The sequence below is a fragment of the Crocuta crocuta genome, unplaced genomic scaffold, assembly GCF_008692635.1.
Source record: "Crocuta crocuta isolate KB4526 unplaced genomic scaffold, BGI_CrCroc_1.0 scaffold160, whole genome shotgun sequence".
Classification (NCBI taxonomy): Eukaryota; Metazoa; Chordata; class Mammalia; order Carnivora; family Hyaenidae; genus Crocuta; species Crocuta crocuta.
The window spans coordinates 5,975,838-5,996,779 of record NW_027527591.1 but is presented as its reverse complement, the minus strand read 5'-3'; the positions used below and the strand labels follow the sequence as shown (position 1 = coordinate 5,996,779).

The 20,942-nt window shown below is 40.5% G+C and overlaps 1 protein-coding gene across 1 annotated transcript in view; it reads left to right on the top strand.

The window, feature by feature from the left end:
- ADAM23 (ADAM metallopeptidase domain 23) overlaps positions 1–20,942 on the top strand; it is a 164,265-nt gene that overhangs the window by 71,572 nt on the left and 71,751 nt on the right. The window contains exon 3 of the mRNA XM_077771577.1: positions 14,623–14,686. Coding sequence (XP_077627703.1) covers positions 14,623–14,686 — 64 coding nt within the window. The remainder of the gene's footprint in view (positions 1–14,622; positions 14,687–20,942) is intronic.

Sequence of the window (20,942 nt, the reverse complement as noted above, 5' to 3'; positions counted from 1 at the left end):
ATCTTATGAAGGTTTTGTTTTTTGGCCCAAACATTGAGAGGCACTTTAATTGTGAATGTGGGTAAGATTGTCTACATGGACTTAAAAGTTTAAGACTAGATTTAATGAAAGTTGTCTGGCTAGAAGAAAAGCCCATTTATAGAAATTGTCTTAAAACTCTGTTGTCTTAGATATCTGTTCTATTTTTTTCTACCACTGCTGATTTGATTTTAGTACTGGCACATTATATACATTAAAATAGAAAGAATGTGTCTGCCTATAAATTATTTAAAATGACTTTTTAGATATATATTTAGAGAATCAAGTGCCAGTAGTTAATGAGTAGCTTTTAAAAGCTTTTAAAAAATCAGTTTTAGCATTCTGTAAAATGTCCAGACTGTATAATTAGACTAGTATATATTAAAGGACTCATCTGTAATCATGATTTTATATGTGTCTTTCAAAGTGGCATGAAATGCCATCAGATTTGCTTATCATAAGCTCCCTAAGCAGGATAAATACTTATTTTCCCCTGTTGTGTTTGGTCTTCAGTGTCTTTATGATAAAGCGTGTTAGTACAACTTTAAGTTTTTGAGTTATTTTTAGTTACAATCAAGTAATGGTTTTGTAATTCTTATCTGATTTTTAACACACTGCTTAAATAGGTTAGTGTATATATATATATATATATAGCTTCAGCAGTTCTTAAATATTAGCCCTTTGGTTTCTGTGTAAAAGTTTTTTTATTCATTATTAATCTAATCTGTAGAGACGGTTTATCACTTTACATCTTGGAAAGGGAGGTGTTTATTCTTTTTTGGTTGAGGTACATGGAAATGTGTAGAATAAGAAAAAAAAAACTATGAAGTGGCCTTTTAAAATACATATGGAACATGGAGGGAGCTTTTCTTTTAGCACCGTTCTCAAAACTGTTGGCCGAAGTCATTCCAGTACACTGGCAGTTGATTATTTCACAAAGCGTGTACTGAATAGATGTGTGTTACCAACCCCCAACTTCCAGCTTAGCATAGGTATGTTTTTAAGGTAGGAGATGATAGTAGTCATTCACTATTTATTTATTTATTTATTTTTCTTAAATAGTTTATTGTTAAGTTGGTTTCCATATAACACCCTGTGCTCATCCCCACAAGTGCCGTCCTCCATGCCCATCACCCCCCTTCCCTTCTTCCCCACCCCCCATCAACCCTCAGTTTGTTCTCAGCATTCAAGAGTCTCTCATGGTTTGCCTCACTCCCTCTCCCCTCCTATTTCCCCCCTTCTTCTCCCCCATGGTCATCCGGTAAGTTCCTCCTAATCCTCCTAATTATGCAAACATATGGTATCTGTCCTTCTCTGCCTGACTTATTTCACTCAGCATAACACCCTCAAGTCCACCCACATTGCTACACATGGCCAGATTTCATTCTTTCTCATTACCATGTAGTATTCCATCGTATAGATAAACCACATCTTCTTGATCCATTCGTCAATTGATGGACACTTAGGCTCTTTCCATGTTTTGGCTATTGTTGAGAGTGCTGCTATGAACATTGGGGTACATGTGCCCCTATGCATCAACACTCCTATATCCCTTGGGTAAATTCCTAGCAGTGCTATTTCTGGGTCCTAGGGGAGTTCTATTGTTAATTTTTTGAGGAACCTCCACACTGTTTTCCAGAGGGGCTGCACGAGTTTACATTCACACCAACAGTGTAGGAGGGTGTTTATTTATTTATTTAGAGAGCACATGCAAACAGGGGAGAGGGGCAGAGAGAGAGAGAGAAAATCCCAAGCAGGCTCCATGGTTGCGCAATGAGAAACAATGAAATCTGGCCATGTGCAGCAACATGGATGGACCTTGAGGGTGTTATGCAGAGTGAAATAAGTCAGGCAGAGAAGGACAAATATCATATGTTTGCACGTATAGGAGGATTAGGAGGAACTTAACTGAGGACTATGGGGGAGAAGAAGGGGAGAAATGGTGGGGGAAAGGGAGAAAGGCAAACCATGAGAGACTTGAATGCTGAGAAACAAACTGAGGACTGATGGATGTAGGGGGGAGGGGGGAGATGGGCATGGAGGAGGGCACTTGTGGGGATGAGCCCTGGGTGTTATATGGAAACCAACCTGACAGTAAACTATTTGTAAGAAAAAAAAAGAGTTGGATGCTCATCTGACTGAGCCACCCAAGTGTCCTTAGAGATCCTATAACCCGGTGTTATTGTTTTTTTGTAAGAAAGCTATACAGTACAGGTCCTCAGTATTGTTGCACAATATTAGGGACTTACTTCTCCAAGGTCTCAGAGACCATCAGTGTCAGATCCAGGCTAGGAATCAGATCACTTGATTCCTGTTTACCCATTCATTCTTTAATTAATGTTAATTCATTCAACCAACACATACATGTGGGTGCTTGTTTAGTTCAGGCATTCTTTCATAAGTGAGGATACAATGGTAAGCAAAGTAAACAACTTAGGCCAAGTTAGCACTTCACTACACTGAATTCACTACACCAAATCTGAAAGTCCACACCATTTGAAAGCAATCTCTTTCCAAAGAAGCTATAACACAACTAGTTTTTCTGATAAATTCTGTAATTTTCAGAGGTCTGCATTTTGCTATTATGATGAAATAGTACATAATTTGAAAGTATGAAAAATTCTCCGGCTAAAGAAATTAGTTGGGCTTTAGAAACTCATGATTTTTTTTTAGCTATCAAAGGCCCAGTGGATCATTTTTTGATGCCATGAAATGTTGGATGAATTTGATGATCATTTTTATAAGTGGTAATTTTTAAAATGGGTGCTATTTTCTGTAATAGTAATTTTGTACTTGCTTGAAGAAACCCTTGAAAAGTTCTCCTCAAAGTTCTCATTTTCCCTCTTTTCTCTTCTTCCTTTTGCTATTTTGTGTTCTTATCTCCCTTATTGGTTTGATATTCCTGCAGAAGCATGTTTCTCCTTGCTACGTTGTGATAGTTTCTTAAACATATTTAGGAAGGACAGTGGTTGCCATTTCTAAACATCCCTGTGTTATATGCAGGAAGGATCCCATGACTGCATAGAACACTGTTTTCTGCTTACGACAGAGAAATCAGGGATGACAGTTTTGAATGCCTTTTCCTTTATTGGGTTACGCAGTCTTGTCATCTGTCAGTCTGTCCCGTGGGATTTGCTCTGTGGCCTTGGGTCTCAGGTTAGCCAGTGGACACTCCATGCTCAGGTCAGGGCAATACCCGTGAGAGAAGGGGTTAGACTTCTCCCACTTACAGGAAACAGAGAAGAGGGAAGCACACAAAAGATCCTTCTGGCTGTTCTACAAAAATCTTATTGTTCTTTAACTATTAAAAGAACAGGGGTACCTGGGTGGCTCAGTCAGTTAAGCATCCGACTTTGGCTGAGGCCATGATCTCATAGTTCATGAGTTCAAGCCCTGTGTCGGGCTCTGTGCTGACAGCTCAGAGCGTGGCACCTGCTTGGCTCTCTCTGCCACTCCCCTGCTTGCACTCTGTCTTTTTCTCTCTCAAAAATAAATAAAGACAGTAAAAAAATAAAATAAAAAAGAAAAGTACATAAAATTGGAGAGTGCACACTAACATTTGCATAGCAGATTTTAGGACAAAAATCTATAATTTACAAGTAAAAATGTTTAAAGAAATGGAAACATTGAAGTAGAAATTAAATAGTCTTCGCTGATCCTTGGTTTGACTCTCCTCTGTTTTGTTTGTTTCTCACTCGGTCTTGAGCCATTAATTGAATGAGTGAAGGAAAGTTAAAGCTCCAGGTTTTCATATGTGGAAGGCCTTCTCTTGGTGTTTCTGCCAGCCTCGTGCTCTTCTCTCCTGCTGCTAACATTAATTACTTTGCAGATGGCTCTAATTGACCCAGTAACAGAAACGTATCTGCGTGCAGCCCTTCCCAGGCCCTGAGGTCTTTGCTGCTTCTGAGGACACACGCGTACTGCACGCTTTCAGGTCTGACAGAAAGCAGAGGGTGGCCTTCCAGGTTCCGAGCTCCTGACGCTAGAGTGCCTTTCTTTTCTTCAGGTTACAGCTCCTCGCTCCAACTTGAGTGTTGCCTGAGCCCGAATCTGCCTTTTTAACACCACTGCCACTGTGGCCGACTCCGTGGCCCAGCTGGGCTTTTGAAAGCTGCTTCCTGCAAATGCCTTCCTGCCTGCACACCCCGATCCCTGTGTCATTCTCACCTGCTCTTCCCCTATTCCCTGACCGTATTTTGTCCTGAACCTGCCCTGGCCTTGCTTTCTTACGGAAAAGCTCCTGGTCATCTTAGTTGAAATCAATTTCCTCTCGGAGGGCAGCTTGATGCTTTGTTATTAATACTAGGGTACCTGACCTTGTCTTACTTAGGTATGAGATTATAAACACCTCGAGGAAACAGACTGTGTTGGCTTCTCTTTCTGTCCTCACCCACTCCCTGGAGCACGAACGGCCTCCAGGTATTCAGCGAACGTCAGGAACACTGAGCTGAGGGGACAGAGGCAGACCACCTGGCCCTGGCTCCCTGCCTGGTGGTACGGCTGTTGGTGGCATTGCCAGTGTCTGTGATTCTTCTTCGTTCCTGGGCTTGAAATTAGCCATTCGTTAATTTCTTCCTAAGAGAGCTATGTTTTTCTTCTTTTAATTTTTTTTAATGTTTACTTATTTTTGAGAGACAGAGTACGAGCAGGGGAGGGACAGAGAGAGAGGGAGACACAGAGGCCCAAGGAGGCTCCAAGCCCTGCTGTCAGCACAGAACCCGACACGGGGCTTTGAACTCACAAACTGTGAGATCATGACCTGAGCTGAAGCCGGATGCTTAACTGATTGAGCCACCCAGGCGCCCTGTGTTTTTCTTCTTTTAAAAAATATAGCTTGTATTGTGGTTTATTATTTCAAAAGGTAAAATATATTCATTGTAAAACGTTTAGGAATTAATGGGTAAGCAAAAGAAAACTGTTGAAAGTTCTACAGAAAACAATAGCTCACTGTTACATTTGGGTGTATATATATCTTTGCAGATTTTTTTTCTTTATATAAGGTAAACGTAACTTTAAAAAAATTACCCAATGTAGTATTCTCTCATTTGCTTTTTTCACCGAAGAATGCTGTAAACATTTTTCCAATTGTCTGTAAAAGTATACATAAAGCGACTCATACCTACAACATCATCAGAGAAATATCATGTGTGTGTACGTGTTTTGTGTGTGTGTATGTGTGTCAGTTATTTCCTCAAGAAACCTTAAAAAAATTTTTTTAATGTTTATTTAATTTTGAGAGAGAGAGAGAGAGCCTATGCGCGCAAGCGGAGGAGGGGCAGAGAGAGAAAGAGACATGGAATCCAAGGCAGGCTCCAGGCTCTGAGCTGGCTGTCAGCACAGAGCCGGATGCGGGGCTCAAACCCAGGAACTGTGAGATCATGACCTGAGCCAAAGTCAGCCGCCCAACCAACTGAGCCACCCAGGCACCTCTCCTCAGGAGACCTATATCAGTAGCACTTATGAGGTTATGAAAACTTATGGATTTAAAAGAATATGTTTTTTGGACTTTGATAACTGTTGCCAAATTGTCCCCAGCCAGGCATACTAATACAGGTTCCCAACAGTAATGCATGGAGGGATTGTCTACAGTCTTGCCAGCTCTGGCTGCTATTATTCATTTTTACTTTCTAAACCGAAGGGAAAAATTGGTCTCTTACGGTTATTTTTAATTTGCAGGTCTTTATTACTAGTGCTATTGTGCATTTGTGTATAATTGAGGACTATTAGTATTTCTTGTTTTCTTTTTCTTTTAAATTCTATTTTGTGCCTACATCCTCTGCCCATTTTCTATTGAATTGTTTATCTTTTTTTATTTGGTTTTCATTTTGGCTCTGTATGTTAAGGATAGCAACCCTATGTTTTTCATATATTTTGCAAGTGTTTTTTCTTAGTTTTCCTTGAAATTTTGTTTATGGATTTTTTTAAGTCATGAAAGCTAAATCATTTTTCGTAGTCATATCTTTTGCTCTTTATAATTCTAGGTTTAATATAATGCTTCAAAAGGTCTCTCTTCCTAACATTCAGCTGTATTTTTATATCAAATTTATGGCTTTATTTTAAAGGATATATATCTTTAATGCATATATTTTTAGTTTGGTGTAAGATATGATTAGGGATCTGACTTTTCCCAAAATGTTAAGTCACTTGTCTCATAGGTGTTTATTCTTTGTTCTCTCTTTTACCAATTTAAAATGACAGTATTTTAATACATAAGGTTCTTGGTATGAACTTGAATTTCTTTCTGAACTTTCTTTTCCACCCTTTGAGCCACCTGTCTCATCAGGTAAGTGCTCTGTATCTTGTTTATTACAATAGTAATATAAGTAATATAATAGTAATATCCCATTGTAACTCCCATTTTAAGGAAAATGCTTGGGTGGTCATTAACATTTGTTTTTTGAGTTGAACTTTGGAATAATTTTGTCAAGTTATAAAAACTTACTGAATTTTGCTTGGAATTAACATTAAAGTTACGGAGTATATGTACATGTACATCTGTATGTGTGTACATTTATGTTTATATATCTACCTATGTAACACATCTATGAGATTTGTTTCTGTTTCTGTCATTGTTGGTAGAAACTCTTCCCCTAGACTACTTCTAGGTGGTTTTTGCTGGTGCACATAAAAGTGTATTTCATTTTTGCATATTTATCTGGTAGTCACCTACCTTATTTAACTCTTACTATTTCTGATAGATTTTCCATTGGTTTCTTGTTTTATTCTTTTTACCATTTCATGAATACTTGGAAAGAATGGAACACTATATAAACAAATGTGCAGTTTTCCTGATAAAAATGAAAACTAGAAGAAGTAGGGAATTCTTGTCCTAGGACATGGCAAGAATTGGACTTGGCGGAGAGCTGTCTGTCCTGGGCAAGGCTATAGGAAGTCAAGGGGTGGATTACAGGTCCATAACCATTCTCTATGATTTTATGTGTGTTGTGCCAAATTTAATAGTTGTAACAAGGAATGTTGGGCATATCAGAAGAGCACCTGCGTTAGCAATATTCAACACACTATAATATTCATTATTAGCTTTAAATTTGTGCATCAAAGCATTTCAGTTATGTGTCATTGTGTTCACAAGGTATGACATTTTTATTTGGATTCAGTTTTCCCTGTGTTTAAAAATCTTTTTTGTTTCACAATATATGGGGGTAAAACCACATGTGTGAGAATACCCAGGACTCTATCACGGAGGAGTCTTAGAATTCCTGGGATGCACTTGCAGAGATGTTGGCAGCCACAGCTAGCAATGTGTTAGCCACTTCATATGGTCTGACTTCAAAGCTGAGGAGGAGAAATTCAACATCTTTCATTTTTACTTGATTAAAGCTACCTGTTGATGCCACCTTTTCAGAAGGGAACTCTTATTTGGCTACTCTCCTTGGCTGATCAAGCCAGCTTGGGTGGTGGTCATCAGCTTTTACATCTCCTCCAGCTCATTCTTCCTTTCTCCCCTAGCTCCTCCTTTGTCTACTTCCCTATCTATTAACTTGCAGCCCTGCTTATGTCTCCTGTTCAATTAGACTAGGGTGTTCTTAACTGTATTATGGTGCATGGGACCATCACCTATGAGATGCAAGAGTGCCTTCACATTGAAACTTCAGCTGCAACCTCTTATGTTATTTAGGAAATCATTAAGTTCCTGTTGTGACCCTCAAAGAGGTTTACACTCCCTCCATCCTGCTTATGCTGGGAGTGTTCTCCACCTGCAGCCCTGTTCCTGTGAAATATGCCCACATTCCCAGCCCTTGCCTAGCAGGCCGTCTTTGTTTGACTTAACACAAAGCTTCTATTCAATCTATAATTACTTTTACCCACTTAACATATCATTTCTACACTCTTAAATTCCAACCTCTTCATGCCTGCAATCCTTTAGCACAGCTTCAAAGTCTTATCGTATTGTTTACCCTCAAAGGATTATGTGTTTTCTAGCTGAAACACTTTTGGTATAAAAATTATTTTAGGTGGGATGAGTAACTTTTTCCTAAAACCTGAGAAAAGTGGCGATTGAAAAATCATTTGACTTTTAAGCCTATTATTTTCAGTAAAGGAAAGCAATTGAAGGACAGGAAGATAATTATAAGGTTACAAACCTATGCTTGTATGAATGTACTGAGTTTAAATTCTACATCTCTCTTCATTACAAGTTATAGTAATTATTTGACGAATTAAAAATATGTACATGTATAAAAGGAAAAAAGAGAAGCTTCTAGTGTAAAGAAGGAACAGGCATGCTGCTTCGTCGTTGTACGTGGCTGTTATGCTTGAAGCCCTGTGAGGCTGCAAATCTCCATAGTGACCAGCATTTGTTATTCAATGGATGGCAGTGGGGCCTGGTGGAGAGGGCGGCAGCAGACTTCACCAGTGAGTCCGCCAAGGGCCGTTTGAGATGATCAGGGCTTCCAATATGGAGAAGCTAAGCCCTGTCAGACAGAAGATAATCAGATGAGTGAATTTACATGATGAACATGGACTTTAGTGGCAGTGTTTTTTTCTAGACACAATTTAAGTTTTTACTCTTTTGTTCACATAAATGTTGGCTTCGGTTCCAGTCCCAGTTTTGAATACCTGTGGAAGTAACTTACGAGTTTCACCACTGAGAACTAAATTAAAATATCTATGCTACCATTCACTTAAGAACAAAGACATTGTGTGACAAGGAGCATGGCTGGTCAGGGCCTGACAAGTCCGATCTACTGCCATGAATCTGGATTCTTTGCTTCCTGGCTTCTACACCTTGCACTGCTGACTCCTCTCCCAGTATCTGCCTCCTGATGTTATGCGCTCAGGGGGAGAACCCAAGGGGACCAGCTAAGGTTGTCCTAAAACAGTGGCCATATAAAATATAATCACGGAGATCAAAAGCAACTGGAAAAGAGACATACTCACAGACTTCTTGCTTAGCAGCATCTCAGCTTGAGGGTATTTTTCATCTCATAGACTAGCCTGAACTTCCAAGATGGCCTCTTTTGGATGATAAATTACATGACCATCCAGTTGTTAAGTCTGGGTGCTTGTTCTATTCTTCCCGACTTTTCCCTAGCTCTGATGGTGAAGGAGTGCCCTATTGGCCTCTAGGTTCCTTCAGAAGAATGTATCCTGCTCCCAGCAACCCACACGAGTTTTTAGTCAGAGGCATAAACTCTGAGGGCTCAGCACAGTAATTTCAGTGAAGGCAGATTTCAGAACTGGGCTTCTGGAGACTGATGGTTTGACTTTTTGTTTTTCTATAAGGAAGTAAGTTATTTTGAATTCATGTTGACCAGATGGTTTCCTTGTGGTCCAGTGTTTGTCTTTCCTGCATTTTCCTTTATAGCCCAAAGCACTGACCTTTACGTTGTCTCATTCTGAACAATTTAATTTGCTTGATTTGCCTACTCAGCCTTCCCTGACAAGGTCATCCAAAGGAAAGCATCAGATTCTTTCTTTAATTTTTTTTAATGTTTTATTTATTTCTAGGAGAGAGAGAGAGAGACAACATGAGCAGGGGAGGGTCAGAGAGAGAGGGAGTCACAGAGTGAAACAGGCTCCAGGCTCTGAGCTGGCAGTCAGCACAGAGCCCAACACGGGGCTTGAACCCACGAACCACAAGATCATGACCCAAGCGAAAAGTCAGATGCCTAACCGACTAAGCCACCCAGGTGCCCCCAGATTCTTTCTTTAAATTAAGGGATTCAAGTTATTTTCCAGAAACGATCCAGGAGTCATCTACCCTTCTTGGTTAGTAAGATTTTTAGGCACTAAGGATTCCTGGTAAGTAACTTTTCCAGTTCCTAGGGTCCTAGGCTTCTCCATAATGAGCCTCTCTATACTAGAGAGACACAAACCTTTGGGAGTTTTGACCACTTGGTTATTCATGTGCCTACTTCCATTAGACACGTAAACCTCAAACTTGAGGACTCCAACAAATATATATATGAAATCTCCCCCCAATTTCTCTCTTTGTTTGAATTTCCAATGCTTAGATCTTATGGAATCTTTCTTTGTAGATTTGCTGGTGATTCTGAAATTCTTTAAACGTTAAATTTCTAAATTTTTTTTGTGACAGATTTTGGAATTAGGATAGTTGAGGCCATGTTCCTGTAATAAAGGTGAAATCTGAGATTTAAAACTATAAAATTTTATTTCTTACCCACATTATGGTCAGGGACATGTTGGGTGGCTTTCCTAGGAAGCCGTTCTCCAGGTAAGGATGTAGGAACCTAGGCTTCACCCATCTTATAGCTATGCCATCTGGGGCATGTGGCTTCCAGAGTTGCCATGGAAGAGAGAGTTTGGATACTCATGCATGGAATGTAAATGCCACCCTAGAGGGGTAGACCTCACTTCCTGCTCTCTCTTACGAGCCATAATTCCATCTGCTGGCCTCAGCCTCACTGCTGGAAAAGCTTTGAAAATAGTCTTACTGTGCCAGGAAGGGGAAAATGAAATGGGATATGGTGTCTACATGGCATTACTTCTACCACGACTCTCTTCCCTGATCTCATTCTTGGCTCACCTGCCATGCTTTAATAGTCTTACCACTCTCCTGCTCTTAGAGCTCAGCATCTTCAAGGTGCTCACCCTTGTCCTTCATATTTGAGTAAATCACATTCTGTCTGACTCTAGAGTTCATGTTCTTTTCACTACCTCTGTCATATAGATTCACCATAAAGGTGCAGAGTGAAGGGGTTCAAGAGAATTTCCTTATTCCTGTTCTTCTGCTCTTTTTCACCTTGCTTTGAACTTCCATCCTGCATTTATCCCTTTACTTCCAAGGTTCATCCCTCTTTCACCAGATAACTGGCATGAAAAGCATTGTGGTAGAGTCTACGGCCATACCACCCTGAACGCGCCCGATCTCGTCTGATCTCGGAAGCTAAGCAGGGTCGGGCCTGGTTAGTACTTGGATGGGAAAAGCATTGTGGTAGCCATCGTACATAGTTCTTCTGTAACTTAAAGTATTAGAAAGGGATGTTTATTTCAAAATTTAAGGTGTTCCAAAACTCCCTTTTATCAGTTTCTGCAAGTTATTAAGCACCCCATTAGCTGGTCAACAAAGAAAAATGACCATTTATGCTTGGGACCACAGTTGCCATATAGATTAGCATTGGCATGTGAAAACATTCTGATTCCAACAGGACATTCTACTGGGGTAAGTAGTAGAAGTAGAGGTGGGGGAAATGCCTTGAAGAGCATTTCCAAGCAGGGATTGCCGGAGAACTCATCCTTAGACATCCAGAGATTGAGATTACCTGCTCTTTCTCCCTGGGTGGGGCTGGAGACACACCACCGCATGCTTAACTATTCACTTCTTCTTTCCAGTGTTACTTGTCCAGCACTGAAAGATCTTCTTTCTTTCTTTTTTTTTTTAATGTTTTACTTATTTCTGAGAGAGAGAGAAAGAGAGAGAGCGAGAGCAGGCTAGGGTCAGAGAGAGAGGGAGATACAGAATCTGAAACAAGCTCCAGGCTCTGAGCTAGCTGTCAGCACAGAGCCTGACGTGGGGCTCGAACCCACGAATGTGAGATCATGACCTGAGCTGAAGTCGGACACTTAACCGATGGAGCCACCCAGGCACCCCGAAATATCTTATTTCAAAATTACTTTAAAACTATTATAATCAGGGCTGCCTGGGTGGCTCATTTGGTTAAGCATCCAACTCTTGGTTTCGGCTCAAGTCATGATCTCACAGTTCGTGGGTTTGAGCCCCAGATCAGGCTCTGTGCTGATAGCATGGAGCCTACTTGGGATTCTGTCTCCCTCTCTCTCTACCCCTCCCCTGCTCACTCTCTCTCTGTTTCTCTCTCTCTCTCAAAAACAAACATTAAAAGTAATTTAAAAAGACTAATAATCAGATTACATTTTGTCATTAATTCACTTTTAAGGAGATTACAAATAATATTTTAGGGTGAGATGACTGATCTTATACATTTGTGCTGATTTTGCTTAGTATCAGTGTCAGAGAGTTGCATCTCCATCCTGACTCCCCAGCGCGTAGTATGAGCCTGGCACACAGTACATGTTGGCAGATGTTTGATTACTCGGCAGGTGTTGGTTTAGGGCCTGGGGATTATATGCTAGGATTTATGCCACATGCTAGAGATGCTGCGTTGAGTGACAGAAACAGTGTTAAGGGAGGGAGTACAGTGGTCAGACAGGAGGAAAGGATGGAGCAAATGGGAAGGTGGTGCTTTTTGAAGGAGGTAGAGAGTAAAATGGTGACAGGAGCCAGTGACAGGAGTGTGTGGTGTTATGTTCAGCTTAGCATCTGTCATGGGCTCCTGGAAAAGTCTCTGTTTTTCTTTTTTAAGACTTTCAAATGAAGGAGATGTTAGATGTCCATGGTGAGGGAAAAGCCCTTTAAAAGGGGTAAACAGGATAATTAAAGTGACCTTTATCAGATTTGGCAATTAATGGTTAGAATGCTGTTATATACCTTTGTCATCACCACCAAATAACTTTGTTTTCAGCTCTTGGATGTGCTCGAGTGACTGGTTGAGATTTTTAAAATAATGAATTACCTGTCGAGAGAGGTAATTAGAAGGTAGTTAGTGAAAGCTCTCTGTCTCCTAGTCTTGTGGAAGTTTTCCTCAGAGATATGTTACCATCAGTAGCCTTGTTTATGTATATTCACAGTGCTGGCAGCTGACTTAATTAACTAGAAATGAAAGAACTTTCTACACCCTGTCAGGTATGTTTAAGTACATAGAGTTAAGAATTGTCATTACTTTGACTATTACTTAGGTTTAAAAAAAAGTTTATATTTGAGAGAGAGAGCAAGCTCGAGTAGGGGAGGGGGAAAGAGAGGGAGACAGAGGCTCCAAAGCGGGCTCTGCACTGACAGCAGAGAGCCCGATGTGGAGCTTGAACTCATGACCTGTGAGATCATGACCTGAGCCAAAGTCAGATGCTCAACCAACTGAACCAACCACCCAGGTGCTCCAAGAGTTTTTAAAAGGGAATGAGTAGATGTACCCATAATTAAGTTTCAAATGTAGAAACATCAGTAGATATACATATGATTAGTAATTTCAATAGAAAAACGTGTCCAAGGAACCAGCATCTGCCTTATTTCTGTGTTGTAACCATTGGCCTTCAGCTTATGCGGGGGTGGAGGGGGGTGGGAGGCTAGGCTGGATGCAAACGTGGGCCTCCCCCTCCATTGGCTGGCTCCCAGCCACCCCAGCCTTCCTCACTGGGGCGTGTTAGAACTGCATCAGGTGCAACTCTCAAAATGATGCAAAACCCCTGAGTTTTTCCAATACTTCTGTTCAAGAAATAGTGTCAAGATTTCCTACCAAGAAAACCTACACTTGGGCAGAACTACAGAAAATAGAATGGCATAGTAGGACGGGATCTGAGGAATCATCTACTCCAGCCCATCCTTTTGCAGAAAAGGAAGGGGAGGCTTCAAATTAGGACACACATCTGGCTCATGCGTGGGAGAGCCTACTTTTGTTCACCACTTACCATTAGGATGAAATGAGTTAAACTCTTTATAGTCCTTTGCACAGGGCCCAGGACATAGTAAGTGTTCAGCACACGTGAGTCATCATTTGTCATCAGCATGTCTAGTGGCGGAGCCCAAAGAGGAACCCAGATGCCCTAATAGTGCTGTGCTTTTTTCAAGGCTCGTGTTTTGCATTCCCCACATATATAGGGAGAAATGTGTTTGAAGAAATTGAATTGAAATAAAAACAGTGATGACCTCAGAGCTCATTGCTGAGCACATACTTGGTGCTGGGTTCTGGGTGCTGGGCTAAGCAATGCGTGTGCTTTCATTTAACTCCCTATCATCTCATGAGATTCTCACTCTCTATCGCTTCCATTTGACTCACATAAAGGCTGAGGTGGGTAACTTGCCCATGCTCACACCACTAGTAACAGGCTGAGCTAGGCTTTAAATCCTACTTTGCCTGATTCAGAGTCTGTGTTAACTGTTGTTTTATTCCGGGGGTTGGCAAACTGTGGCCCACAGGCCAAATCTAGCACACCTGTGTTTGTACAGGCCTCAGGCTAAGAATGGTTTTTTTTACATTTTTAAATGGTTGAAAAAAATTAAAGAAGAAACAATTTCATAACATGTGAAAATTCTGTGAAATTTGAATTTCAGTGTGCATAAATGAAGTCTATTGGAATAGAGCTATGCTCATTTGTTTACATTGCCCAGGTCTGGTTTTGTGCTAACTCAGGAGAGCTGAGTAGTCATGATGGAGACCCGTGTGGCCTGAAAAGCCTAAAATACTTTTACTCTATACTTTTCCTCAGTGATTATGTTTTGAGAGTCTAGTTATTCAGAGCATAATTGTGGGATTTTTATAGGGTCTGTCTCTTCCTGTTACCGGATTTTTCTGTTTGTTCCATATCAATGAACCTATTAGTCAAATATGCATCATGTGTATAAAAAGAGTTCATTCTTATGCTATCTATATTTTGTCTTTTTAAACAGAGTGAGAACTGATTCGTTCCTGGATAATGATCGAGGCTTTTGATGGAAACTCTTTTTATTGTGGACTGCAGCTCTCTGTCCTTGCAGACATCTATTGAGCTGATTATTTTTAATCCTCCAAGTATCTTAGATGCAGAAATCACTCTATTTTCTTTCCTTTGTAGTGGTTTGCTGTCTTCTGATTATGTGGAGATCCACTACGAAAATGGGAAACCACAGTACTCTAAGGTATGGCTAATAACATATGGAAATCCTGGAGCATAAACTCAATCATAGAATTGTTCATTGCACACTGCATCGTTTTGATGTCTATCTCAATAAAATTATTGGTTCTTTTGCACAAGCGTACTTTTTTAAAAATAAAAGTAAGTTTAGGAGAAATTTGTGAAGACTTACAAGTGTTTGAGATAATATTAGAGATTCTGTGGCCAGTTAGAGATTGGAGGCCAATATTAGAGATTTTAGGCCAATAAAGAAATAATTATTGTTTGGGTTATATATACAGTTATCTTCTGTAAGTGGATGGTGTGAAGAGCTATACAGTTCCATATCGATACCATCAGGGAGTAGACAGCCAACTCATGGTCATAGAATCTGAACGCTAAGACCAGATGGGCTGCTAGAATGGCTCTTCAGTCCAAGTGAGTTTGGTGCCCAAGAAGGTCAGAGGTCAGCTGGGGGAAGGGAGAGTCAAGGAACACCCTCTGTTTTCATCTTCACAACAGTTCTGGGAGATGGATATTCTTATTTCTGTTGTGCAAAGGAAGAAATTGAGGCAGAGAGAAGGCAAATCAACCTCCTCAAGGTCACGTTGCATTGTAACACAAAGGTAATTGGGTACTTGATTTCCTTCAGTTGGAGTTTAACTGTTCTCTTAATGAAATGCCAATAAGGAGCAAGCGGGTTTAGATTAAAATGAGATTATTTGTATGGAAGAAAGACAGTCATCTCCACTAGTCAGGATGAAAAATCTCTGGAATGGCTACATTCAGACACTCTGATTTGTCGGAAGTCTAAAGAGTGCCGCTGAGCCTAGACAGTGTCTGCAGAGTGGATACCATGGCTACAGGGGAAGAAATGGGGAAAGAAAATATGGTGGAAAACATTGGACCCCCTCCCCCCCCATATTGCTAACGAGCATTGGCACAGAAATGGGCCTTTCATGTGTGGGCTTGCTAGGTTGTACAGCAAGAACTGGGTGTTTGCAGTGTGACAGCCTCTCACCAAATATTAGTGGGTGGCCTTCACTGCAAACACCGCACAGGGGGTTATGGAATTCCTCAGGATTTACAACTGTCCAATTAACAGTGGGCGCATTTGTAATTTGACCTGTGTTTTAAACTTTTTGAATTTTATGTCACGGATTAAGAACCTCAGTTATTATTCTTTCTATTCTGTCAGTTCTTGCCTTAGGCTGCATCTCGTGGGTTGTTGAATCTCCCTAAAAGTTAATGCTGTGGAAAGCAAGCAGAAACCCTAAATCAAGCACGGGAACGGTGCTTTCTGGCATTTGTACAAACCGAAGCTTCCGTCAGCTATGCCAGGGCCCCGAGCACTGCGGATGCTGAATCATGAGTCTGGAGTAGAGAAGATTGCATGAGAACTTTATAGACTCAGCAAAGGAGCCACCTTTGCAGGCCACAGTAACCTGAGTCAAACTTCTCACTAACAAGTTCAGGCAGTTTTTTTTTTTTTTTTTTTAGCAGCAGAATAGCTAATTGGCCTCCAGAGGTCATTAGAGGTCCCAGAAGGAAGCCTTATCATCAACAAGACACATCAAATCTCATATCAGTTATAACTAGAATTTAAAACAAAGGGCATTTAAGTTCTGGCAAAGGAAGTTTTTATTGCAGTTTGTTTTTGTGTTCATTGCTTTTCTCTTATTTGTGCCTCATTTTCTCCAAACAGATCACATCTCCAAAGTTATTTTCTTCATGTATAATGAATTAAGCATAACAGTCTGTTTTTTATGTGTTTATATTTACATTTACACCCCAGAAACTGACATGGCATGGTGCATTATCTTGAAGCAGAATTAAAAAAATTATTTTAATGTTTTTATTTATTTTTGAGAGAGAGAGAGAGAAAGAGAGAGAGCGCAAGCAGGGGAAGGGCAGAGAGAGAGAGAGAGAGACACAGAGAGAGAGAATCTGAAGCAAGCTCCAGGTTCTAAGCTGTCAGCACAGAGCCCTACATGGGGCTCAAACTCACAAACCATGAGATCATGACCTGAATCGAGTCGGACGCTTAACCAACTGAGCCACCCAGGTGCCCCTTGAAGCAGGATTTTTTTTACAGACTTTCTTTTTAAACTTCACATTGCCTTCCATGTTAAGAAAATCTTTGTACAGAGTACAGTGTACAGAGTGCAGAGTACATTGAAGGAAATAAACACGTAAAGATGGTTAGGTTCATTAAACCTGTTTCAACCCAGTGTGCAATTTTTCTTCCAAGACTTCAAACTATTTAGAAAAAAGCATATGTGTACACACACACACACACAAAGTTATTCACTAGAGATGAAAAAGAATTACTTGTAACTTATTTGGATTTGACCTTAAATATAAATGCAGACATTGAAAATATTCTGGAAATTAGTTTCAGACAGAACAATGAATCCCCCTTTGAGGAAGCTTGTTTAGATTTTCCTGCTTCACCACTACCAAGCCCCTATCTAGTTCCCACTTCTTGCTAAGAGAGGCCAATGTCTTAGGCTTTTATTTTCTTTATTGGACAAAAGTGGGGTATAAGGACTTCTTTCCTTGCGAAACAAAGATGGGAAGTGGAGAGGTCAACAATTAAATAGTCAGGATAGAATGGGTGCCAGGCAGCAGATGAATATGGAAGAACTTTGGTTGTGCCTTCAACAGAGCAAGAGCTTTTGTTAGAGTTCCTACATGGTGCTTTACACACAATATCTGGTGTGATCAACAACTTTGTTGATCAACTTTGTTGATGAACCTATTAAAAACAAGTTAATGTTTAATGTTTAGTTGTAAAAGAATTAGGTATCAGTATGACCGTGTAAAAGTACTTTTCAACTTTAACTATTTCTATTAAGTCCCTTTTAAGTGAACCAGTGACTTTGAGTGCTTACTGATACTTTGGTTTCAACTCTGCTGATGAAAAGAACTATCAGGTGGCCAGCAGTGTGAGCCTCAACAGATTGGTGCTGGACTCCTATCCCCGCTTCTCTCTATTTTATTACTCTTTATCATTATTGGGTGCGGAAAAGGACATTTCCTGGCTCTGTTTTCTCATGGCTTCTTCTTGTCCCCTTGCTCACTCCCACGCCAGAAGGAAGAGCAATCCAACTGATGGGAAGGAGTTGAGTATGTCTGAGTAGTTCTTATTCCTGTCTTTCATGGGCTCCATTTCCTTACAGGAAGAGCACATTTTCTGTAGTTTTCCACACTCTTAAGTTGCACAATGGCAGCCCAGTGTGTGTGTGTGTGTGTGTGTGTGTGTGTGTGTGTTGGTAGTGGGAGTTTGTTCTGTGTTGTCTATCCCCGGGTGGGTAAGCGTAGCCATCTCAGAGGTGAAGCATTAGCAGACTTACTGGATTCTCAGCTAATCCTCTCCTCTGGTGTATCAAAAATTAAGGTGACACTTTGATCTGTTTCAGTCCTGCTTCAGCCGTGGGTCACTCTCTCATTTGGTTTTAAACTTGTGTGGGTACTGCTTCACTCACTCTAGGATACCTGTAATCATGGTGACAGACAACAGTAAGTGCTGGTGAGGGCAAGGAGAGCTAGGACCCTCATCTACTTCCGGTAGGAATGTACAATGATGGAGCTGCTTTGGAAAACAGTCTGACAGTTCCTCAAAAAGTTAAGCATAGAATTACCTTGCGACCCAGCTGTTCCACTCCTGGGTAGATATCCAAGTGAACTGAAAACATAGGTTTAAGCAAAAGCTTGTACATGGATGTTAACACAGCAGCATTATTCATAATTATTCAAAAAAGTGGAAACAACCCAAATGGCCATCAACTGATGAAGAAATAAGATGTGATGTATTCACACAAGGGAATACTATTCAGCCACAACAAGTAATAAGGAACTAACATAAGGTACGACATGGGTGAATCTTGTAAACATTATGCTAAGTCAAAGAAGCCCGTCACGAAGGATGTTGCATGAATCCGGTTATTTAAAATGTGTAGTAGAATAGGCAAATCTACGAAGACCAAAAGTAGGATATGGCTGCCAGGGCTGGGGTCAGGAGGGATAGGAAATGGCTGCTAATGGGTACAAGATTTCCTTCTGAGATGCTGAAAATATTCTGGAATTAGTGGTGATGGTAGCACAACTCACTGAGTGCACTACAAACCACTGAATTATACTCTGCAAAAGGGTGAATTTTCTGGCTTGTCAATTATATCTTAAAGAAAAAATAAACCCTCAGGTGGGAAATGGGGACTTATGTACCCACCTTCTCAACAAACATGAATCCTTAGCTCCTTTAAGATTGGTCTTGTAGGGGCACCTGGGTGGCTTAGTCGGTTAAGCGTCCGACTTTCGCTTAGGTCATGATCTCGCGGTTCGTGGGTTCGGGCCCCGCGTCGGGCTCTGTGCTGACTGCCAGCTCAGAGCCTGGAGCCTGTTTCAGTCTGTGACTCCCTCTCTCTCTGACCCTCCCCTGCTCACGCTGTCTCTCTCTCTCTCTCTCTCCTAGAAATAAATAAAACATTTAAAAAAAAAAAAAAAAAAAGATTGGTCTTGTAATTCAGGCTCATAAATAAGTCATCTGTATTCATTAGACAGATACCGATTTAGCTTACTATGATCTAGTCCCTGTTCTAGCACTGGATATACATCAGTGAACCAAACAGATAAAAATCCCTGTCTTTGTTCTTTTCTTTATCACTATAATCACATCACCCTCCTAGAAGTTTTTGTACTCTTTCTTTTTTTTAATTTAAATCAAATATCACCCTGGCTCAGTTCAAGCTCACTTCTTACATGAAATGTCCTGGGCAGGGATCCTTTTGGAGGAAAATGGGCCTCTGTGGGCATGGCTCCTGGCTGGGAAATTTAAAAAAATTCGAGAGAGTAGACAACACTGGCTCCTTACAAAGCTATTTTAAATTTGAATAGGAGAATTTTGTATGACCTATTAAAAATCTATATAGCATTGGTACAGCTAAGCTGTTTTAGTACTTGAATATTTTCTCCTATTGAGTTTAAAGAAGGTAAATAATTAAACTAGTATTGTGGTCACAAGTTTCTTGATTTTCTGAAAAATTTTTTTTCATTTCCTTATGCTGTGGTATTCAAATTCAGGTATATGTGTCCAGTGAAAGATATCTTTTTCTTTTTTGCTCTCAGCCCTCTGTTGTATTAAATAAATTGATAGACCCTGATGATTGATAAGTCTGAATGTAAAGATATGCATATAGAAAAATAATTTGAATAGAGTGTCATATTTTATTATTATATTCAGCACCTGGAATATCAAAATATACACATTTGTGAACTAAGACCTACGTAGTTTTTTCCTCAAATGTTTACCCAAAAGTGCAGGAGTTTATTTGAGGTTTTTAAGCAATGAAGATAATAATAACTGACTGATAGACCTTGACTGATGTACAGATAAGGTAGTTAAACAGACACAAAGGTAGAGCAGGTTTAGAATAAATCAAATTGAAACAATAGGTTCTATTTTCCAATAGGCTGTATTTCAAGTGAGTAGAATCAAACTGTTTCTGTCATTTGATTGATAATACCAGGGACCCAAGTCTCTTTTTTCCCCTACATGTTGTTAGCATTGGACTCACAGAGCCATCATCCCAAGCTGCTTCTGATTAGGAAGTGCTTTAAAGGACGCACAGTCAGGAGCGCCTGGGTGGCTTAGTTNGTTTCCAATAAGGAGCTTGGAAACCTCCTGGAGCAAAGTTGCTAGTATTTAAGTGTTATCTGACTTGCAGAGTGTTCAGATGTGTGGAAATGGTAGGTTGGGGAGCATTTGTACTAGGACTTTTGAGTTCCTTTGAGTAGCCAATAACTTCCACTTATCAGATGCTCTATTTTGGTGAATTTAAATAACTGACTGACAGTTTTGAATTCGAATATGCTGATGCCTCTGGAGACTCACATAAACTGTGTCCTGTGCTGAATTATCCCATTTGGCTTGTCCCGCCTGCTGTTTGCCTAGTCACGGCTCTGTGATACATTCATAGGTGCTGATCTGGAAGTGACTGGTCAGTGCTCTAGAACTGTCTGAGGCCTTCGCAACTGGAGAAAGGAACACTAACTCAAGAGCCTGAAAACGTGATATTCACTGTGGCTTCTTGTGTCTTTAACAGAGCCTTTTAGCACTTTGTCTCTGTTTCCCTGTCTGTACATGGAGACAGTAGTTACTGTGAGACAGGGAGTGTTCAAGATGGTTTGATCCTTGGGTGGAAGGCACCCCCAGAGCTGACCGTCCAATGTCATTGCTCACAGAGCCTCTGGGAGTGGCCCATCTGCACTGTTATCCCTGT